Below are 21,710 nucleotides of genomic sequence, written 5' to 3'. Positions count from 1 at the left end.
TGGGCAATTGGTTTAGTGGTATAATACCCCCTTAGCACCGGAGATCAGCTGACCCGACGACGTGGGGGTGGTCCAGGGTTCGATTCCCTGATTGTCCATTCTTTTTTGTCATGTTTTTTAAAATATTTTATTCTTTCATTCTTTCTATCTTTATCGAAACCATTGTGATCGCTATTTAGAACTTGGATTAATTTTAGCTATATGGACGATTGAGGATGTTGATGTTTTGTTTTTTGGTGCGACTAATTCTAATTTTTATCATATCATATCATGAACGAGCTTGTATTGAGCTCCTTGAAGAAACGTCACACTTTGATTACCCATCTATTGCTCCCATCAGGTAGAGTGAAATACTTTTATCAATAAGACATTTCGTAACATATATATATATCTATAAATCATAAATCTATGTATATTCAGATGGATGGGTGAGTGACGGGCCGTCCACTACTTTTTCACTTTACTAACTTGAAAACGCAGGAACCATCGTCTACCGCTTCAATAATCATTGTTGAGTGTTGTTACTACATAAAAACTCACTATGCCTCCCGGCCTATCTTCATTTCCTTCACGCTTCCAGTCTCAGGGACTGGTAGGCTGCGGTTGTTGGATCTCCGCAGCCCTAAGTCCTCAGGTACGGGGTGCGACATGTTCACTCTCGAGACGAGACCGACGTGCGATCACTTCCCAGTTATCAGTAGGGCTAGAATTTCGCCATTTACAACAGCTGCAGCTTTCCAGGAGCTACTCAACAAACCATGACCGGACCAAGACGTCAAGCATGTTTAGCCTGACCTCAAAGTGGCCTCCAAACCAGCCACCGCTCAAAGGGCTAACGTGTATGGTTACGGGGGCCTCGTCTGGTATTGGCCTTGCAATTGCACGCAGATTTCTACGCGAAGGTGTAGAAAAGGTGATTCTTGTCGGGAGGAGTAAACACAGGCTAGAGGAAGCTGTTAGGGATCTAGAAGGAGACAATGAGTTATCATCATTCGACAACCTCCCGCAAAATGATGGAGTGGATATTCGTGACGAAGCAAAAAGAGCAATCTCGCCCATCCAAAGTATAGAATACGATAACGTGATACATGATCAACCGCACGACGTCAGCATTGCGGCTGCGAAGGCCTGCGAAATATCTTATTTGGGAACACGCTTCACACTCGCCGTCGGGGATGTCGGAAACCCAGCTTTCTGGGGTGATGAGATTAAGAAATTAATGGTATATATATCTATATGTCATACACCTTTAGACAAACTGAACCTCTGTTTTCTGTATAGGCCTAATACAAACACAAAAATCACGCACAGGACACCGTCGACATCCTCACCAACGCCGCTGGAATCTCCTACACCTCCCTCTTCCCGCTAACTAAAGACGAACACATCACCACCATGCTCCACACAAACCTCCAAGGCACAATCTTCGCCTGCCGAACCATGGCACGGCGCGCAATGCGGTCCCCATCCCGCCAAAAATTCACAGACGAAAACGCCACCAATAAAACCCCTTTCACGAAATGCATTATTAACATATCCTCGCTCCACGCCATGAAGGGGGGTGCCGTGGGCGCCGCGACGTATGCATCCACGAAGGCAGGCGTAGTAGCGCTGACGCGCGCGATCGCAGCGGAGAGCGCAGGCGCAAGGGAATGGGCGAGGTTGCGAGCCAATGTCATTGTGCCGGGGTATATTGAGACGAAGATGGTTGAGGGTATGATATCCAGTCTTCTTGTTCAATTTGGTTTGGTTACGTTAGTGGCGGGGAAGATAGTTAACGTTTGCCCATTTCTTTTTTTTCAAAAATCTCAAGACCTAAACGCCAAAGTGCGCGAGCAGGCGCTACAATCAATTCCGTTGCATCGTTTCGGCACACCGGAAGAAGTTGCCGATGCCGCAGTTTTCCTCGCGACGAACCAGTATGCTAATAACTGCGTGCTGAATTTGGATGGGGGATTGAGTGCGGTGTAGACGTGCGCTAATATGGTGAGGAGGAAACTTATATAAATAAATAAAGGAAAGAAAGGAAATGGAGCTTGCGTTATTCTCACGTTTCAGAGCGGCTTTATTTTGGTTCAAAGGCATGTACCATATACTTTTTTATCGTATGTAAGGGTATCGGGTGGAATTATGTCTAGAAGCAGAGCAGAGACATCAATGAGAATATAATACTTTCTAAACCTGTGTATATTCCTATTTCAGGGCTTTTAGCACAATAAAACGACCTAAGATTTTATGTTCGTCTTCTTATCCTCTGAGAAAAAACACAATATGCAGCCGCTGGACACAAATGCAACTTTCCATCCCCCGCTTAACCTGAAATCAGCCGACCTGCTCCACAGATATGCAAAATCTCTGTAGAAATGCAGACAATGTGGAAAACAAAAATGAGAAGAAAAATAAATAAATAAATAAAATATATCCATCCCTACCAAGAGTTTACTTACCTAGCCAGCCAACCATATATCCCGAAAGAAAAAGAAAAGGAAACAAAGGTAATATCACAAGCAAAATAGGCATAAAAAAGAGGGGAAGGGGAAGAAGCGAAATTTTCTGTTCATAGCATGCTTTTTATTTCCCTTTCTTATTTTTTCTTTCCACCGTAGAAAAGAAATTGCGCTGTGAATGGCGGGCACATGAATGTATGCAATTACACAATATTTGAAGGGGTACAACATAAGGAGAGAGGGGGAAGAGAACGGGGTGGTAAGGGCTGGAGCTTCCCATCGAGGAAGCTGGAATCTCGAGTACAGCTAAGTAATGAAGGCTGTACTTCTCATGCATGCGATCGAATGCAATTCAAGAAACTAGAGCTTAGCGAGTGCCAAATTTTTATCGTGCTTGTTTTATTTTTTTATTTCCTTTGCGTGTTGAAATCGAGGCTCAATTTTCAGTCATCATCAATCAGAATAGTTCCGGAATCGTCTTCTAGGATGATAGGCTTTTCAAGGAGATCACCGTCACCAGCCGCTACGGACATTTTCGCAAGGCGCTTCGCCGATTTATCGTCCTTGTCTTCCAGATTTTCGTCTGTTTCCCGTTTCCGCTTTCCCGTGACGGTTCCGTTGGCTGGCAAGATGGCCCCATTGACGTTTACCCCGCCATTAGCATTGTCAAGGGCTGGTTTTCTGGGTATGACCAGCTCTGTTGAGAGGGAGATGGGTTTTGCTGTTGTGTCGGTTGATGATCTATATTTTTATTGTTAGTGAATAGACTTCCGGTAGACGCTCGACCAAGAACATAAACAGTGATAAATGTCCTTACCGTTCAAACACAAGCAAATCCAAGTTCACTCGAGTATTCTCATCTTCCTCATCAACAACCGTGAGAAAACTGTCATTTGAAACTCCCAAATCTTTAAGTTTCTTCGGTAGGTTGTCATCGAGATCCGGGTCGTAGATGGTCCCCATCTGGTTACTGATGGAGAGTTCTTCACCGTACCCAAGCTGTCCACGAAGAACATCGTAAACCAAATCTTTCAGTGTTGCTTTTTGGAGGTCGATTGAAATCCTTCCTTGCGCCACGCTGCAGACTGGGCATTGAGGATTAGGGGGGCTCGTATTTGCAGTATTTATAGCGCGGGCGCCTGACCGCTCGAGGAAGACCTGCTGCTGCGTGAGAAATAGTAATTTGAGACCTATAAAGAAGGGTCTCTGACCATCTTCGCTTTAGAATATTCGTCCTTTAGCACTTTAAACGCCTGTAAAACACACATTGCTGCTGTCATGGCATTGGTCGTGGCAATTGCTGGTATGATATTCCCAGCCATCTCTGTTCGCAGAGTTGATTCGATTAGTCGACGGATTTACAAGGGGGTTTGCTTCAGTGCTCACGTTTTATCTCAAATTTCGATTTCATTTCGATTTCGAAGATATAAGATCGGAGATTCGCGCTTGCGGTGACAAAATCGAGGGCGTCCTCGTCATCCTTATCGAAAGTTATAATAGGTTTATGTCCATCCGCAGCTGTAGATTCGAGTCCCTGCAGCCTCCGTGATAGACGGCCAAGACTATATAATGTCAGTTTATCGCTTCAAAAACAGCAGCTGCACGCACTGAAATGAGATAGTAGTACCTGTCTTTAAAAACTGCGAAATTCTCTACCAGACTCCAGACTTTCTGGTCATCCGAAGATATAGTTGAGTCCACCGCGGTCGCTTCTTGCTGTAAGGGATCGAATGATAGGGGTTGCGGAGGCTTTCTTGCCTTCCACATATCCTCCATTTTTCGTAGTCGGTCCACATCTTCATTGAAAACCTTGGTGAAAACTTTTTCCGCAAAATTATCAGACCCCATTGATTGCCGAATAGAAAGTAAAGCTTGAGCCTCTTTTTGTAAATTTGCAATCTCCTCCGCTAAAATAGATGGTGTTAGTGGTCTTATGGAGGAAGAAATTCATAGGGCTTCCAACCATATGCATACCATTTTCGGCGTCTTCAGAATGGTCGAACTCCTCCGGATCGCTTTCGCTTTCCCCAAAAAGCTCTCTGAGAGTCTTGTCAGCGGGCTCAAAAGATTGTCATAAGGATAGGAAGAGTCTCACGGTAATAGGTAGCTCTTTGCCCATACGATGCAGTGTATGGACTGACTTGGAGTGCTCCGTATTGTGCATACCGGGAATGACTTTGGCACTTGCTTCGGATTGCAGTCATAACATTCGGTACGTCCCTAGCTCGTGTAAGCCTCTATGCCTACAATTGGAAAAGGCCCCAGTATCCCCACCTTTTTTATGACCTGCACTTGACCGTTGAAACCTGTCGTGCCGCTTTCAATCAGAGGAACGTTTGCCGCTAGACACATGCGATTCACGTGCCTGCGTGCATCTAGATTGTCCAATGCATTGAACACGATATCAAATGACTCAAAAAATTCAATATTGAATTGCGGGTCTTTAATATTGGCATGATACGCGTGGAGGGAGGCATCTCGACGAAACTTGCTGGCGACTTCCTTTGCGACCTAATTGACGAAAAATCATAAAATTAGTGATGATAAATGTAGTATAAATGTTGAATAGGACATACTAATGCCTTGGACTTTTTTATATGCTCCTGTCTGAAGAGGAATTGTCTGTTCAGATTGCTGAGATCTATTGTGTCGAGGTCTATGATATGGATTTCCCCAAACCCGGTGAGCACAAGGTTCTTCAGCAGCTCACAACCAATGCCACCTGCGCCAACTAAAAACACGCGGGACTAGATAGAATTGATAAAAGTCAGCCGGGATCAATATATTTCTGGGTTATTGCCTGTTGACAAACCTTCTTTATCTTGGTTAAAAGAGAGCCCAGTGGCTGGTGTTGGAACTTATCCATGCTTGAGTTAGAGAGCTTCCATACGCGCTGCGCGCAGAGGATGCGGTGAGGGATGACGGTACAGGATGCTCTGGAAAGTGAACGTCCAAATGAAGCAGACGAGGATGCTGTAGTAGGTAGGGAGCGGTTGACAGGTCCAGTCCAAAGTGGTTTGTTCACAGCTTAATTAAAAAGGAGCTTCAAGAACTGGCGAGGAGGCACTTGGTCTTGGCAAAGATGGATGCGACGCGACAGGAGTGACATCAGAACAGAAAAAATGAAGATCACAGCAGAAAGAAAACCAATATTGGCAACACAACAGAGACCTATATACCAATTCACTTCAAACTCACTTCTTTGCTGCCTCTCCCTGCCTTGGTATTGCTTCTCATAGTTCCTTTTTTTATCTCTGTCCTGAAAACACCTTCAATTACATAGTCACCATGTAATTAACAGCCAAATGCTAGCGTTAATGGCCAAAAAAACAATTCTGATTTTTCTTCTTCTTTCTTCTTCCTTGAAGCAATTGCATACACTCTAATTTGTTACTATGATAGCTGGAATAAAGAATCAAAATCTGGTGGAATCTTACAGATATCCTGACAGCTAGCAATTAAAAGATTTTTGTGCCTAAAAGGAGTTATAATTCATGATCATACTATTTTCTAAAATCACTACATGAACTATATATTATTCAAGTATTGCTTATTCATTATGGTTTTCACTGGATAACCTCATCTTGTGCTGAGACATAACAGCTTGCATGTCATGTATCATTTATGAACAATCACCTCAATATTGCTTCATCATCTCAATGCAACAACCTCATCAATTGCCCAGAATTCTCTAAACACAATATTGTTTTTCATGAGTGAAAGATAAATAGTAGATTTAGCATCAATGTCAATCTTAGTCAAGATAATCTCACATTCCTGAAGCATCACTGGAAATATCTGCTGGCAATTTAAGTCCCAAACTTCAGCATCCCAGCTTTGATAGAGCATTTTGTCATATGCCTAATCCTTTTCCACTGGCAAAATATGCATTCCACCAGCCTCATCAGCTTCTGAAGACGAGGCACCGACCTTTCAAGGGCGGGAATCGTGAGCGTCTCTAATAAGAATGTATGCTGCGAACATGTTTGCAGGAAACTCTACCGGTGCACGGCACGGCCCTCACACAAGGCCAGGCTGTAGTAAGTTAGTAACACACCCGGGCATAAGGAGGCATTTTAGTACCGACAGTGTTGTAGAGCATAGAAGCAGGTAATCAGCCACGGGGTTTCTGATTCGCGCACTTCAACAATATCCATAATTCCCTGTAGCTCTTCATAGAATGATTTGCGGCTCAAAAACAGAAAATTAAAGTTCGTACGGGATCCATAGAAAGCGAACTTTATTTTGACCCACATTCGCGAGTCTACGACATGGCGGGTGTATTTTACCCTCATTACGTAAGTTTCGACATCAGAGCACCCTTTTTTCTTTTTCGGCCAGTTGCTAATCAGGTTCATGATATTTCTAAATTCTCAATTTGATATTGAATTGATAGAAGGGTTTCACTATCAAATTCACTTGTCTGTATTTGTTCTAATATATTTTTTCTTGGTAAACCTCCAATTTTCCTCTTCCGTGCAAGCAGTAATTCAGTCAAGAACTGGCCTGCCCCTCTTTTGAAACAGCGGTCTATCCCTGCCTCTTCCCGACAGATTTAAGACCACTACATACAAAAAGCACTGTGGTTATCATACAGCATCCGCGATGATATGATATCAAAAGCGTATATAGGCTGAATTTTCTATTTTCGCTTTTTTTGTTTTCGGTTTCCGACTTCTTTCTTGTTACCTGAGTCCACTAGAAGAGCTGGCGTAATAGGCATAAAACAAACCGCCTGGATCTCAATATCCAAGAAGGAAAACATGTCAGACGATGAAGCAGACCCCGAGCTGCTGGAATTGCTCCGCCAGTCCCTTGGAATCGGCCGCGCAGCCAAATCAGGGCCTGCCTTAGACACAAAAGTGCTTGCCAGCGCCCAACATGTCTTCGACAACTCTATCGACGTGGCACTGGACCCCTTCAGGACTAAAGCCGCAGCGGAGACCATCTGGCAGCTGATGCAGAAGAAGCGGTATTCGACGAAGAAGTGGGCAGAGCATGAACTGCACCCGCAGACCAAGGATGAAAGCACAGTCGATTTCATATTCACGATGGATTTGCTGAATTTTAGCTTCTGGTCGGATGAGACGGATGAGTCGAAGCAGTTTGCTATAGAGTATCGAGGGAAGAGGTGGAAGGGGTATTGGAGCCTAGTGGCTGCGTTGCAGAGGGCGCTTGATGAAGGTATGACAATTTCTTTTCTTTTCTTTTTTCTTTTTTTTTTTTTTTTCTGCTGTAGGAAATGAAGGTAGTAATATATTTCTTCGAGACATGAAGCTGAGATTATCAGAGATCCCAATCACGAGCTCTGATTTCTGGCAGAACGAAGACGAATGCACAGACGAAGTTTTGCGCCATGTCTTCCGATCCGCGACGGATGAGGAAATCCCCATGTTCAAAGAACGTGTCGATTGTCTCCGTGATGCTGGGAAGATTCTTTATGATGTGAGTATTCATCTGTATATATATATAAGCGAATACTGACGTTGGAATAATAAACTAATTTCGTGTTCTAGAAATACCGCTGCAGCTTCACAACCTGCATTGAAGAAGCTAACGGCTCTGCTGCAGTCCTCGTGAACCTGCTCGCAGATAACTTCCCATGTTTCAGCGACAAGATGCGGTTCGAGGGGAGGGAAGTACGCTTCTACAAGCGCGCACAGATCCTCGTCGCAGACCTCTGGGCCTGCTTCCGCGGCAAATCCTACGGCAAATTCCACGACATAGATAAACTCACCATGTTCGCAGGTACGTTTGTTTTATATCTTCTTCTTGATATATTTTCCTTTCTTCATTCTAGACGGTTTCTAACGGTATTGCTATAGACTACCGCATCCCCCAAATGCTACATACCCTCGGCTGTCTACTCTACTCCCCTCCACTAGAAACGCACATCCGCCAACGCAAAGTGTTACCGAGCGGACACAAGTGGGAAACCGAGCTGCGCGGTACAAGCATCTGGTGCATAGAGCTGATCCGCCGAGAGATCGAGAAGCAGCATGCCAAAATGGCACGGCCGGGTACATACGCGGAACTGACGCCGCAAGCAATCACGGCGTCCGGGTCAGCGGTGGCGTCTGGATCTGTTTCTGTGAGAGGTGCTGGAGGGGAGGAGGATGTGGGGGATGATGAGAAGAAGCAGCTGGTGGAGAAGGGCGATGGCGAGGATGACGAGGAAGAAGAGGATGAGGCGTATCCATTGGGTGTGAATGCGGTCTTGATTGATTTTCTCCTGTATGATACAATTAAGGAGATGGAAGGGGAAGGGAAGGAGACTATCCCGCATCATCGGACGAGGAGTATCTGGTACTGATTTCCTTGTTGCTGTCGCGCGGAAACAAGCCTTGGTATCTTCTTCTGCGTGGAAATCGTTTCAGTTTTACTTTTTATTTTAATTTCCGAGTCTATTAGCGTTTCTTATGATGTCGGGGTTTAGATGGCCGGATTTGTCTTGACGCAATCATGTAGATAAAACCTTTTATCTAGACATGGCAATTGGATCAAAGACGGCGTTATATGGTTGGTTACCAACTCTTGTTCAATGTAGTATAAGTATGTAATTTTTGTTCTGAACATTCTACACGTCTAAGAAAGTCAAGAAGGGGTATCAATTCCATCTATCATACATCATATTTATAAAAGCACACTAGCTCCCACAAACTAACGAAGATCGCTTCTTCTTATGCAGAAATCATCCCATTTTCAATAGCACGTATCTTTTCCATAACCCCCTCCTTCCACTCTAAATACTCCTCCTTCTTATCCTCGCTCAACCAATTGAGACGATCCTGCATCATGGTGCCCAGGCCAGGCTGCAAACCGCCCTTTGCCGTCGCACCACCATTTTCGCTTCGCCGCTGATTTTCTCGCCGGATCACTCTCCTCTTTTGCGGGCTAACAATGTCATCGTCGTCATCGTCGTCGTCTTGGTCGCCTGCTCCTTCTGCCAATTCCGCTTCCAGATCTCCATTTACATCGTCACTAACCCTCTTCGCAGGTCCAGGTATATTGTCAAACCACTCCGTTCCCACAGTCCATTTCTGCGTCATGATGATGGAGAGCCAGACATCCACGTCCTTTACGTATGTTTGCCCTTCCAAGCCAACGCTCGCTAGCGCTGCAGTAGCCATTTCCACATACGTATCCACGTCCAAGCTCTCGGCTGGAGGTGAAGTTGAGGAGGACGGCGAGGATGCGGATGACGACTTTGCCGCAACGGGCCGCCGCCGACGAGCAAGCACAACGAAATACACAGCCACGATCAACGTGGTGATTCTATCTATGTAAGTCTTCTCATCCTGAGCCTCAGGCCCATGCCCCTTCGTAGTCGTTTTCGTCCCCGCTGTGATAAGAGGGGAGAGGAATTGTGTATGTTTCCGATCCCCCGGCTTCGCCATTTCAGAGATGTAAGAGAGAATCGACGAGAGCCCAGCAAAGATATGTGGCGGTAAGGAGGTCGAGACTGCAGGGCGCGAGAGGGGCGTTGAGGTAGCTGTAGGCGTAGCCAATGCTTTACATACCCGTCGAATAAGCGGCATTGTCCACGACGGAGCATCTTTCATTGCACTCTTGCTAGAAATCCCATTGGTCCCCCGTCCGTGCAGCGATACCTTCGACCGACTATTATTCGTTACCTTCCGCGATGGTGTTGTAGGAAGAGGGCGCTTAAGTGGGGAGCCATTTGCCGTCGTCGAAATGGCTGGGGAATTATTCTTTGACGGTGTTCGCAGAGACATGGATGCGCCTGTGGGTTTTCTTGGTGTATTTGGTGCGGAGGTATTAGGGCTTGCGGCCGCGGTGCGGAAGTCTCCTCGACTCGAACCCGTCGTGGATGATTTCAGTAGGGCCTGCTCGAGATATGTATATATCTTCTTGTATACGCGGGGTGGACATGGCGGCCTGCCCAAGAGAGGCGGCAGTTTGAGAGGTTTCCTTAATCTACACATAGATATTCACATGTACATGGATGTACATAATCGCGCTTGATTAGCTAGTGATGGATGGGATTTTGTTTCGGGGCTTTCTCGTCTGGATAGGAAGGGGGAGGGATCCAACCCACCGCTTGCAAGCAATTTCTGCGCAGACGTAGGACCTAGCGATTTCTTCTTCTGGTTTCAAGCTACTGCCATAGGTGCGCGACTGAGCGAGGAGACTTGAGGCATGTTTGACGAGCTCTGGCGGGAGAGCTTCGGCATGGGTGGGGAGGAGGCTTGTTAGAGCTTGCTCAAGGGATTTGTTGCTCATGGCTGCGGGCGAGCGGGACTGTGAATAAGCATGTATGGGATTTAAGATTTCATGCTTTCATGAGCGTTATCCCGGTGTCCAGAGGGCTTGTTTGGTGTTTTGGGTGATGATGATTGTTTGAAGCTGTAGTTACATACTGCGTAATGCAATTGCAATTGCTTTTTCCGGCCAGTCGGGCGGTAAATACGGAGTAACTTACTCTGTAAAGTTACATTACATTACATTACATACATAGATTGATAGATAAGATAAAGAAAACAGCGATCCGCATCCATCTTGAAACTACGGAGTAGTTATATTATTATTGTCTGAATTCCTCAAGCATTCCTCTTATATATTATTCATTCAATCAGAAAATAGTCCGTGAATATATATGGATTTCTAATCTTGGCCAATTGAAAGGCTAACACCATCTATATACACCCTTTTTTCTTCGTAGTCTATTTATGTATTAATTACAGAGTACTTCTTGACTTGTTCGACAGAAATATGAAATGCCGTTTGATAACTAACTAGCAGATAGCCAGTAACATTCGACATGATGTTAGACGAGTTAAAAGGACCATATTTCCCAGAGCGCAGTGGCTATCCGTACATCGGTGATGTACTGTACATACATACACGGCATCAAGTTAACCTTTTGCTCTCCCGCGTTTCTGATCCGGCTCGGGATAAGCTTCCCTACTGCACTGGCGCTACGTCAGGCTCGGCTCAGGGTCGAATGAATCAAAATAAAAGAAACAAAGATCGGACCCTGTCATGGGGCCGAGTCGGAACTTTGATGCGGCACTGGGAGACTGGAACTGATCCCCAGATTGTCCTTTTCCCCCGCAAATGTTGCTTGTATACTGCGGTTACCCGGCTTCGGCTTTTTTGGGTTTTGGATACACGCTTGGAATTCCTGCTCATACCCCATTCCTACAATGCTCATCTGGACTCCCAAGAGTGGCGCTGCTGAAGCTACGCTCTGCCGTTGGTCATCCGCGCATGCCTTGCGATTATATACGCTATTATCATTTAATATTACATACGCTCTGCTCTCCGCGCCCTGTCCCACCAGCTAATCCAATCACCACTCCATGCCCCTCCTCGCCAGTGTTTACATATAAAGGCCCTAGTTTTCCCGCTTGATAGGCCAACTTTTATAGATCCCAAAGTTAACTACATAGTTACTACCAAAGTATTGAACCCTGTTTGAAAAAAATAAAGAAATGGCCCAAACATACAAAGAAATCTCCGTGATCGCGCGGAAGCGGCGAGATGACCTGCTCGCTGCTTTCTTCCCGATCCCTGATATTGTGGAGGAGACGCTTCCCCAGGACCTGAGATCGTACCCAAAGACCTCGGGGCTCCTATCGCCAGAGGAATTAGATATCATCGATACCGACTCCGAGACGCTGCTTCAAAAAATAAGGGATAGAAAGCTGACCTCAGTCGACGTAACAAAGGCTTTCTGCAAGGCGACTGTGATTGCCCAAAAGCTTGTATGCATGCTAAATCATTCCAGCTACAGGCTTTACCTTTGTGTGTCTTGCAAAAAACAAATACACTAATAGCCTAACCATTAGACAAACTGCGTTACTGAAGTCCTGTTCAATGAAGGCCTTGAGAGGGCCAGGTATCTCGATGAATACATAGAACGGACTGGATCCGTCATCGGCCCACTGCACGGATTACCGGTGTCTCTAAAGGACAGTTTTATAACCCCCCCTCATCCTTCATCAATCGGTATGGCGGTGCATGCCAACGCTCCCACCGAGAAGGACGCCGTCCTCGTATCCATGCTCAGAAACCTAGGTGCAGTCCTTTATGTGAAAACCAACATCCCTACAGCAATGATGATGGCAGAAACTACAAATCGGATCTGGGGCGAGACCAGAAACCCAGTCCACAAGGAGCTTACTCCGGGGGGATCCAGTGGCGGTGAGGGAGCTCTTGTTGCCATGAAAGCATCACCTCTGGGTATTGGAACGGATATTGCGGGTAGCATCCGCATCCCAAGCGCCTTCTGCCAGCTGTACGGCCTGAAGCCATCATTTGGGCGCTTCTCAACTGCAGGAGGGAAGCCCAGTATAGCTGGCCAGGACTTCATATATGCCATTTGTGGGCCGATGTGCCCTTCTATCGGCGCTGTCAAGCTGTTTTGTGAATCCGTTCTATCTAAGACCGCTGCGCCCTGGAACTTGGACCCCAAGATCATACCCATGCCATGGAGAAGGGACGTTATTCAGCCAAAAGGGCGCAAACTGCGATTTGGCATTCTGGGACCTAGCGACGGGACAATCACCTGCCATCCGCCAGTAGAGCGCGCTTTGAAGACCGTTGCCAATGCCTTAAAGGCTGCTGGACATGATGTGATTACCTGGTGAGTTACTTGACAAAATACAAATACATACCTAGGATACTACTGGAGAGAAAGAGAGACAGAGAGACAGAGAGGCTAACCACTCGGCCTTAGGGAACCAATTGACCACAAGGAGATCGTCGATCTGCTCAACGAATCCTTTGACGAATTGGGGTCTGACGCTATCATCCCGGTATTGGAGGAATACAAGGAACCCTTATTTGGTTCCATGGAGAGAGCTTTCAGCGCGTGCAAGAACAGGACCAGCAAGTTCGATCCGGCGAAACTGCGGCAAATGATCGTGAAACGAAACCAGCTCCAAGCTGCTTACCTCGAGCGGTGGATGGCAACGAAGACAGATACTGACGGGCCCATGGACGCCATTATCGCCCCTGTTGCGCCCACGGGTGCGCCCCGCCTAGGCCAGGGAGAGACAGTGGATTATGTCGGATTTACTGCGTTCGCGAATTTGCTGGGTAAGTTAAGGAGCATGGGGCTTTTGCTCCTTAAAAAAAAAAAAAAAAAAAAAAAAAAAAAGAAAAAGAAAAGAAAAAAAAGGGATACTGTTATTAGGAGAGCTGCTAATATAGCATGCGAGTAGATTATTCCGCTTGCACGTTCCCGGTGACTTATGCAGACAAGTCGATCGATATCCCCCGCGGTGACGGGTGGGTGCCGCTGAATCCAAAGGATGAAATGATACAGAAGGATTACGTTCCTGAATTCTACCATGGAGGACCTGTTTCGCTGCAACTGGTCGGGAAGAGACTGGAGGAGGAAAAAGTGGTTGAGATGGTTGAAGTTGTGGCGGATGTCCTGAAGTATGAAGTGGCACAATATAATTAAGCTGCACATTTCCTATAGTTAGAGCAAAGATGCATGATCAGATTATCTACAAAGTAATAAGAACATGATTTTCGGGATTTTCACCCAACAACATGTCGTCATCGTGCTACTTTTGTCAATTATTATTATCCATTCCCATCGCAGCCACTTCACGCGCTCTCTCCCCAAAGCGAAAGTTTAGCTGCTGGTTGCGCGGGCAACCAAACGTCATGAATACGAGCCCGCTAGGCTGAAGCCAGCATCAACCGCCAAATCTGACACCCAAGTGACCCAACACAATTCAACGATCTTTATTTTCCATAGTGCCTCATTTTCACCTATTACTATCGAAGCACTCCATCCGTATATATATATATATATATAGAGAGAGAGAGAGAGACTACATATAAAAGATACAATGGCACCAACTACCCGCCGCCGCTCCGGCAACTCACACCAGTCCACCCTCTCCTTCGGCACCCAACACAAAGTCTCCAAACCCACAACGACAACACTCGCCGGCACAAAGGGCAAGCAAACCTCAGATGTCAGCTCCCCAGTTTCAGTTCCATCTCCAGCCCCGGCCCCAGTCACAGAGCTCCGCCAGCGGAGCGCCTCGGGCTCAGCGTCACCTGCATCCATACCCTCACCTGAATCCGCACTTAAACCCACATCACCAACTGCAACAGAAACAGTTCAACATCCCGCTGAGATCGAGCCGGAGCAGAAGCCTGTCGCGTCATCGTTGCGGAGCGAGAATATCATCAGCGAGCAGACGAGGGTTGAATTGCGGTTGCCCAAGTCTGAGGAGGATAGCAGGGCGGAGGCGTTGACGGAGGGCGATATAAAAAGGTATTGGGAGAACGAGGAGGCGGGGAGGCTTGCGCCTAGGGGTGAGTTTGCCCTTTTATATATATATATATATACCTGACATGGAACTTCTTTGGGCTTTACTCCCTCTTTTTTGCGTGCTAGATCTACCTAGCTGGGATACCTTCTCGAAGGATGCATGTTGGAACTAATTTGCTTTGCTGTGCTACCATAGTCCACCAAGAGCACCTGACGATGCACGAGAAGATCCTACGACACTTCGACCTGTCGAATCAATACGGGGTACGTGATATAATAATCATACACAAAACCACCCCGAAATAGATTGTCAAACGTTTGGACTTGATTGAAACTCGACTAACGATGAATTAAACTAGCCATGTATCGGCATCGCACGACTAAAGCGCTGGAGGCGGGCGCATATGCTCAACCTGAATCCACCGATTGAGGTTCTTGCCGTGCTGCTAAAGGATGAAGCGAAGGGAATTGCGAATGAGAAGGCATATATTGACGAATTGATGTCGTGATAATGATATCGCTGTGGCTGGATGATTGCTGCTAGATCTTACAGCGGGGAGGGTTTTCTCTTGCTCTTTTTTTTTCTTTTTATTTTTTGATAAATTCTGCTCCGTTCCGGCGTTTCCCTTCGGTTTTGTTTGATGCTTCCTGCGCTTTTTTCTTCTTTGAAGCCTACTGTTTTCTTTAGGGGTCTGATGTGAAACGGGATTTTGGCTGGTCGGAAATATGGCGTCTTTTTCTCACATGCTACATATGTATGTGTGTTGTATCTATTTATAACAAACCCTGAGTTTTTCACATTCTAATGCCCGCAGCTCTCTAGCTTGATATGCACTTTTTTTTTTTGAGAAGCTGGACTGAAAGGTGCTTACGCAGGCCGTGATCAAGTGACGATAGGATGAAGAACGCAGGAGCATGTGTTCTGAAAATACAACCTCGCCATAATAGATAGCATCAAGGCATCTGGTTACGTTTGTATAGCCCCCAGGAGCAGCGGATTCTCCGGCGGGATGCTTGCGAGTCGCAGGATTGATATTCATGTACATTTCAAATGAGAACACCCCCGAACATCTGCTTCTTGCTGATTTAAAAATACATACACTCCTCCACATATGTATTGCATCCCCACAGTGAAAACCAACGGAATTGAAGCCGGCGCGGAAAGGGGTTATCCCTGTTTCCCCAGATCCACATCCACATGTTGTCGAGAAACAGAGTTGATCTCAATTTTCCAGGGGCAAGAGATGATGTTTCAGATATCGATTGATAGTTATGAGCACCCCGGGAGGTCTTAGCCATGTACACAGAGTACATACAACCTTTGTCAGGAAGTTGTCCAGTTTCCTGTGAGATCACAAGATAATTAAAATCTGACGCGGATAGGGCGGAGGTCTTAGCTTATCAGGGGTAACTAGCTGAGCGCAATCTGATTTCTGGAGCTCATATTATCGAAGACGACATGATGGTTGTGATTGGGAAGAAGAGCACTTGCCCGCGTGCTCTGCCTCGGTGGAATTTCAAGGACTTTGAGCCAATTTCTGGCTGACGGTTCACTCACTACCGTTGATGGTCCTTCTTCTAAGTTTTTGATTGCCTTTCTCTTTTTTCTCTTCTCGCTCAGAAATGTAAAACAGAGTTTGTATGTACAGTACATACATGTACGTATACAGCAGCAATAGAGCTGTAAAATAATTGAAATATCTTCAATCTAGAAGATCTGCTATAACTCATATTTCACGGAGGAGCAATGAAATATCTCAAGAGTGGAGGAAAATAATGATCAATATGATCCAAGCTGATATTCCAATCTAGCCCTCCAGAGTTTAGAAGATGTAGAGGTTAGATCGAATTTTCAACTTCGGGATCAAAATCGCGCTTATGTCGACGAGGTGCCTTCTCCCGATTGATTACCCGTGGAAACTCCCCAGTCCAAGGAGGTAACGTAAAGCTGGACCTGGGTTTTCGAACTGTTGACCGTGCTGTTCTGCAACGCACTTTAGCCTAGCGTGGAATGGAAGCAGGCTTTCTGTGACATTTAATATTGAAGATCCTTGTGCCTGACGCGTTTGGCGGCGTTTCTCGGGAATATTTAATGATGATGGTGATTATTGATGACATCAAGCAGGACGAGAACAAGTATCTGCCGGGTTACGCTGGTCCCAACTCGGGCCGGAAAAACAGCCCAATTCACACCCCCATTAAAACTACATCCACTAGACACCTGCCACACACATTCATCCTTACATCTGTTCAAGGAGACTTCATATGTTGAATTTTCTTTTATTTCTTAGAGACTCTAGCTCATTCTAGCTCTTTCTAATACTAATTCCAGTTTTTGACCCTCTAATATACATCTCTACACTAAGAAACTGAGTGTTGGAATTTGGAAAGGGGGTGGGGACAGTCAGACTCAGACTGGATTAGTAATATGAGTGTGTGTAGTGTAGTGTGGGTGTATTTTAGAGGGAGTGCTAAAGTTGGCAACCCAACCCATATCGCCCGATGTCAACATCTTCATCTGCCCATGTTCGCGGATCCCGCTGCGAACAAACAACAGGGCGGGGGCGAAGTTCTCTGTTCAACAATGACACTTGAGAACAGGTTTAAGACATGCTGCACGTCATCGCAAAAACGAAAACGAGGGTGACACATGCCAGACAGACCCTCGCGATCCTGATGTCACTCCAGAGAAAAAGAATCCGCCAAGGCGCCAAATATGTTCGTTCAAGCCGCCGCCGTGTGCTTGCGTGGATGGCTTCAAATGATGGCCTTGTCGATCACAAACGGATCTTGGATTTTGCTGATCTTGGCTTGTTGTAATGATGTATGTACCTTTTTTTTCTCGATGTTTTCCCGAATCATGGTCAAAAGTGCCTAAATACAGAATATGATAATCATCTCTTCATGTGAAAATTGTCCGGCAGTTCTAAACCCAGCAGCAGCAGTGAGTGATATGGCAACTTGATCAGCCCAGAGCAACACATATACACTTATACCGAGCCCGCCAAATTCACGCGCCCAAAATGCAGAATACCCGGACGTTTGATGACTGGGCAGACAGAAGCAATTCTCGTGGCGCTTTCCAGAACACGGAGATTATTTGGATGGCTGGAAGTCGGCTTAAAAAAAAAAGAACAGAAAAGACTTTCCCACTCGCACCGTTTCCTCCCCGCACCTCTTGAGGACCAAGAAAAGATGAAGATTCTTTTTATGGAGAGCTCATTCTTCTTTCATAACAAGGGGGGAGAAATAAAGATAAATAAATAGGGGAGGCTCGAAGCGTTTTCAGCGCCAATTCACCAGGGGTTTGGGTTCCAATTTCTTCCGCAGGCGCAAGGTGGTATCCGCTAACAATCACTGATTGGCTTTTGAACGATGGGGCACAGCAGTCTGATTCGCCAAGTTCTTCAAGATCCCTCCCCCAATTCACAAAGGACTATTCCGTGCATAAGACAGGCTACACTACGTCCCGTTGATCGTTTGGCCAAAGCGTGCTAGCTTCGGAGGCGACTGCTCACTTTATGCAACCTCCGGGCAACAGCGCCTCGAGGAATAATAATGGATGGCCGCCAGAGGCAGGAGGGCCGTCGCAGCTTGGACATTGTACCTTCAGTTGCAGGAGAGCGACCAAGCGAGATGGCACATGAAGCTGTATTATTCCCGTTCTTTTCACGGGATGGCTGAGCGACATTGCCACGTTTTCAGCTTGAAAACCTGGCTCATTTTTGCCCTGCATGAATTCTTCTCGAAGATTCGACCCAGGAAGAAGAGCCTTGTGAAAATAATAAATGTGAGCAGATGCGACCGTCAAAACAAAAGGGTTGGGAGTGGCCTCGTCAAGGGAAATGACTTTGGGTGAAAAGTCGTCAATATTGTTCTCTGTTTTGTTCTGTGTCCTGGCACTTGTGCTTATTTTTATTTTTTATTTTATTTTATTTTTGTTTTTTGTTTTTCCCAGTACATGCGACGGGTGGCTGGACCGACCTTGACAACTGAATGGAATGGGGGGCTTCGTACACTGAGCTAACGGGTCTCCTTTCTTATTGGCCCAGTTCGCCACTGGTCAGATTCCTATCTCAGGCTATCTTGCTGTCAAACCCCGCAACTGGGAAAGCATTACGACAGCAGATGCAAGAATACGGGTCCGGGCTATTGTAGTGGCAGCTGGCCCTGGACCGATAAAGCTTTGCCATACATAACATGTTACAACTTACCACAAGAATGCATTATTTATCTCTCGCAGAGCTGTTTGAAGAGGAACAAACGGAATTGTTTCTGTTCAGCCCTGAAAATATAGGACCTTCCTATATCCAAAAATTGGGGGATACGCATGTTAAATCAGTTGCGTATGGATATACTCCGTACGGAATACAAGTTTTAAGGAAATATCGCCCCGGCATTTGGCATTTGGGCACACCTTTTCATATGTTCCCTCAACCTCTGGCTGGCGTCAAATGATTCGCCACTGCTAGCTCCCTCTCCAGTCAAGCTCTCTCTGACGATGCGTCGAGAATCCTACCATGCCGCTTTCCCAGTTTTTATTATAATTAGCTGTGGGTCTTCTACCCCCTCAGCCGTCCACCCTTGTGGGCTAATAGTGCCTAGCATGACCGTCGCTGTTTGGTATTTTGGCCGTGTTGGCAACATAACCGAGCTCCCGTTGCATGTGAACTAGCCCATCTGGAGACATTTGGGCGGAATGAACCTGGGGGTTGTGGAGACGGTTTTCCTGATTGGGCAAAACCCACAGGCAAATCATGCCCCCAGTGTCTTGGGGACAAGTTGAGGTTCCCCTGGATACTCGCCTTCGTGGCTCTGGACCCCGTTTTGCTTATAAGAAGCGGCAGGCCCGGATTCACCTGCCACGTCGTCTCCCTCCTTCCTCCCCATCGTCGAACACTCGTTTTCTGCTTCAAAATCAATCCGGTCGTTTTATAGCATATCCCAACAATACAAAAGTTCTTCGCTTTTGTCTATATAGACCTTTAATACATTTTCAAGATGCAATTCTCCCACGCTCTCATCGCCCTTGTTGCGGCCAGCCTTGCCAATGCGCAGCTCCCTGATATCCCTCCCTGCGCGGTATGTTTTGAAATCCTATCCTGAATGAACAAGCATAACGTTCTCAACTCAGATCATGAGAAACTGACTGGATGAATAGCTGAACTGCTTCGTCGAAGCCCTCGCTGGCGATGGTTGCTCCAGCTTGACCGACTTCGAATGCCACTGCAAGGTCCCCACTCTCCCAGGCAAAATCACCCCTTGCGTTGAGGCTGCCTGTGAGCCTGACGCGCAAAGCTGTAAGTTACTCTCTTTTTTCTTGATCCAGAAGCCTAGTTTTGCGTTGTCCTGCCTGTAATAAAAAAATTAAAAAAAATATCTAACCTCTACGTTTTAGCCGTCTCCAACATCGTTGTCTCCCAGTGCTCCGCTGCTGGTGTCCCCATCGAGCTTCCCCCAGTTGGTGGTTCTCCCACCGGTAGCTCTGCTGAGCCCACTGATGCTCCCACCGATGCTCCTACCGACTCCCCCACCCCCACCCCAACTGATGGAGAGCAGACTCCCTCCGGCGTTCCCTCCGGAACTGGTTCTTACACCATTCCCGCCCCCACTGGCAGCGTCCCACCTGGTGAAGGTGCTGGCTCCAACCTGAACACCAACATTGGAGGCGTTGCTGCCGCCATCCTTGCCGTTGCTGCTTACCTGTAAATTATTCCACCTGTGATACCGGGGCACATTATCGATGACTAAAAGGGACGGACGTTCATTTGGATTTCTGTTCTATTTGCCGGATTTTGCTAGCATCGTTGTATGGGGCCGCAGTTAATTTTAACTATTTGTTTCCTTTTTTTATATGTAACATTTTGAACTATAATATCCTCCCCCTCCGCCAGTTTTCAAGTATGTATAAAGATATTTCGTTGTATATCGCCCTACGCAATCAAACGTTTTTTTTTCTGGGAACATAACTCCTTTTTCTGCTTAATATGCCATCAGTTTTATCCAGGTAAAATGCATACTGGATTTCATACGCCGTTCGCTCTCTTCTCTCTTTTCGTCTGCTCAGGGGGATGAAGTTCGTCATGGCGCAAAGCAACTTAAGATGAAGTTTCCTATGCCCTTTCGCTTCCCAACGGTCCGGTGGACAAATCTCAGATATCCAGTTGCGGCTTTGTCGTAATTTCTCTACACTCCTTCATGTCTACTTTTTTTATATCTTATTATTACCACTGCCCTCTCGGAGCCAATCCTGTGTCAATAGCGCAGGTGCACGAGGGGAGTAAGAAACAAAGATATAATAACTATTTTGAAATAGACATGGCGTAACTTATACATATTATTCACACAAAAGTACGGTTGAAGTCACGTAGGTATTTACTTCTCATGATCATGATCATGATCATCATACTATGTAACAGTTCTGTAGAATAGGGATTGGAGGTTTTGTACCCACCCATATGTAGCAGTTGATATGAGCAGATCCAATCCTTCTTCATCACTATAGTTTGTTGTAGAGGAAATTATCAGACTTTGAGTCATTTTGTTCCACCAGCGGATCCTCCTAATTATTCCCTTGAACTGATCAAAAAGGCGCCGCCATGGAAAAGATTTCAACTTGCTCAGAGTTGATACTTTCGGTGTCAGGAGTCTTTTTTGCTTTTTTCCTTTTTTGAATTTGAATTTGAATTTGATACACTCACAACCTTTAGAGTGGCGGATGTCTTAAAGTAACTACCCCACGCGACCAAGAGAAATATTTAGGAAATATTTTATTAAGAGATTGCTAATAATAGCTTTATCATCATCAGCCAGTCTGTACATGTACAGACTGTAGTTGAGTTTTGAATTTTCTAACACACTGAAACAATCATGCATGACTATTAAGTGCGTAACAACAATGAACTAACTTGGCAGATTGATTTCATCCAAGCTTCGTTGCGGCCCGATGGCCAAAGTTAAGGTTCAACGTCCGAGCCGGTGCCTGATCCAAAAAGGTTGGC

At 46.0% G+C, this 21,710-nt stretch overlaps 7 protein-coding genes and 1 non-coding gene across 8 annotated transcripts; 6 read left to right on the top strand and 2 right to left on the bottom strand.

Moving 5' to 3' along the window:
• Position 1: 1 nt before the first annotated feature.
• BDBG_17695 lies at positions 2 to 98 on the top strand. The gene has a single exon. It is a non-coding gene; the product is annotated as a tRNA-Ala (tRNA).
• BDBG_07945 (3-oxoacyl-acyl carrier protein reductase) lies at positions 13 to 2,266 on the top strand. The gene is made up of 4 exons (XM_002621681.2): positions 13 to 428; positions 481 to 1,222; positions 1,312 to 1,714; positions 1,814 to 2,266. The coding sequence occupies exons 2-4, from the start codon at positions 542 to 544 to the stop codon at positions 1,969 to 1,971; spliced, it is 1,242 nt and encodes a 413-aa protein (XP_002621727.1). The 5' UTR covers positions 13 to 428; positions 481 to 541; the 3' UTR covers positions 1,972 to 2,266.
• On the bottom strand, positions 1,180 to 5,805 carry BDBG_07944 (ubiquitin-like 1-activating enzyme E1 B). The gene is made up of 10 exons (XM_002621680.2): positions 5,260 to 5,805; positions 5,024 to 5,194; positions 4,722 to 4,958; positions 4,543 to 4,667; positions 4,422 to 4,486; positions 4,075 to 4,354; positions 3,834 to 4,009; positions 3,659 to 3,771; positions 3,265 to 3,605; positions 1,180 to 3,188 (listed from the first exon to the last, which is right to left on the bottom strand). The coding sequence occupies exons 1-10, from the start codon at positions 5,311 to 5,313 to the stop codon at positions 2,891 to 2,893; spliced, it is 1,860 nt and encodes a 619-aa protein (XP_002621726.1). The 5' UTR covers positions 5,314 to 5,805; the 3' UTR covers positions 1,180 to 2,890.
• A 977-nt stretch (positions 5,806 to 6,782) lies between these two features.
• BDBG_07943 (UPF0553 protein c) lies at positions 6,783 to 9,174 on the top strand. The gene is made up of 4 exons (XM_002621679.2): positions 6,783 to 7,631; positions 7,738 to 7,892; positions 7,964 to 8,195; positions 8,273 to 9,174. The coding sequence occupies exons 1-4, from the start codon at positions 7,211 to 7,213 to the stop codon at positions 8,758 to 8,760; spliced, it is 1,296 nt and encodes a 431-aa protein (XP_002621725.1). The 5' UTR covers positions 6,783 to 7,210; the 3' UTR covers positions 8,761 to 9,174.
• BDBG_07942 (uncharacterized protein) lies at positions 8,888 to 10,806 on the bottom strand. The gene is made up of 2 exons (XM_002621678.2): positions 10,507 to 10,806; positions 8,888 to 10,385 (listed from the first exon to the last, which is right to left on the bottom strand). The coding sequence occupies exons 1-2, from the start codon at positions 10,689 to 10,691 to the stop codon at positions 9,128 to 9,130; spliced, it is 1,443 nt and encodes a 480-aa protein (XP_002621724.1). The 5' UTR covers positions 10,692 to 10,806; the 3' UTR covers positions 8,888 to 9,127.
• A 577-nt stretch (positions 10,807 to 11,383) lies between these two features.
• On the top strand, positions 11,384 to 13,974 carry BDBG_07941 (amidase). The gene is made up of 4 exons (XM_002621677.2): positions 11,384 to 12,175; positions 12,260 to 13,056; positions 13,150 to 13,511; positions 13,637 to 13,974. The coding sequence occupies exons 1-4, from the start codon at positions 11,903 to 11,905 to the stop codon at positions 13,879 to 13,881; spliced, it is 1,677 nt and encodes a 558-aa protein (XP_002621723.1). The 5' UTR covers positions 11,384 to 11,902; the 3' UTR covers positions 13,882 to 13,974.
• A 4,297-nt stretch (positions 13,975 to 18,271) lies between these two features.
• BDBG_07939 (uncharacterized protein) lies at positions 18,272 to 18,568 on the top strand (the record flags this gene model as incomplete). Its single annotated transcript, XM_031723321.1, has 1 exon — positions 18,272 to 18,568. The coding sequence occupies one exon, from the start codon at positions 18,272 to 18,274 to the stop codon at positions 18,566 to 18,568; it is 297 nt and encodes a 98-aa protein (XP_031580465.1).
• Positions 18,569 to 19,710: 1,142 nt separating this feature from the next.
• On the top strand, positions 19,711 to 20,418 carry BDBG_07938 (proline-rich antigen; the record flags this gene model as incomplete). Its single annotated transcript, XM_002621674.1, has 3 exons — positions 19,711 to 19,791; positions 19,871 to 20,009; positions 20,108 to 20,418. The coding sequence occupies 3 exons, from the start codon at positions 19,711 to 19,713 to the stop codon at positions 20,416 to 20,418; spliced, it is 531 nt and encodes a 176-aa protein (XP_002621720.1).
• Between the last annotated feature and the right edge of the window lie 1,292 nt (positions 20,419 to 21,710).

The sequence above is a fragment of the Blastomyces gilchristii genome, assembly GCF_000003855.2.
Source record: "Blastomyces gilchristii SLH14081 genomic scaffold supercont1.21, whole genome shotgun sequence".
Classification (NCBI taxonomy): domain Eukaryota; kingdom Fungi; phylum Ascomycota; class Eurotiomycetes; order Onygenales; family Ajellomycetaceae; genus Blastomyces; species Blastomyces gilchristii.
The sequence above is the reverse complement of the archived record's forward strand: the minus strand, read 5'-3'. Positions and strand labels throughout refer to the sequence as shown.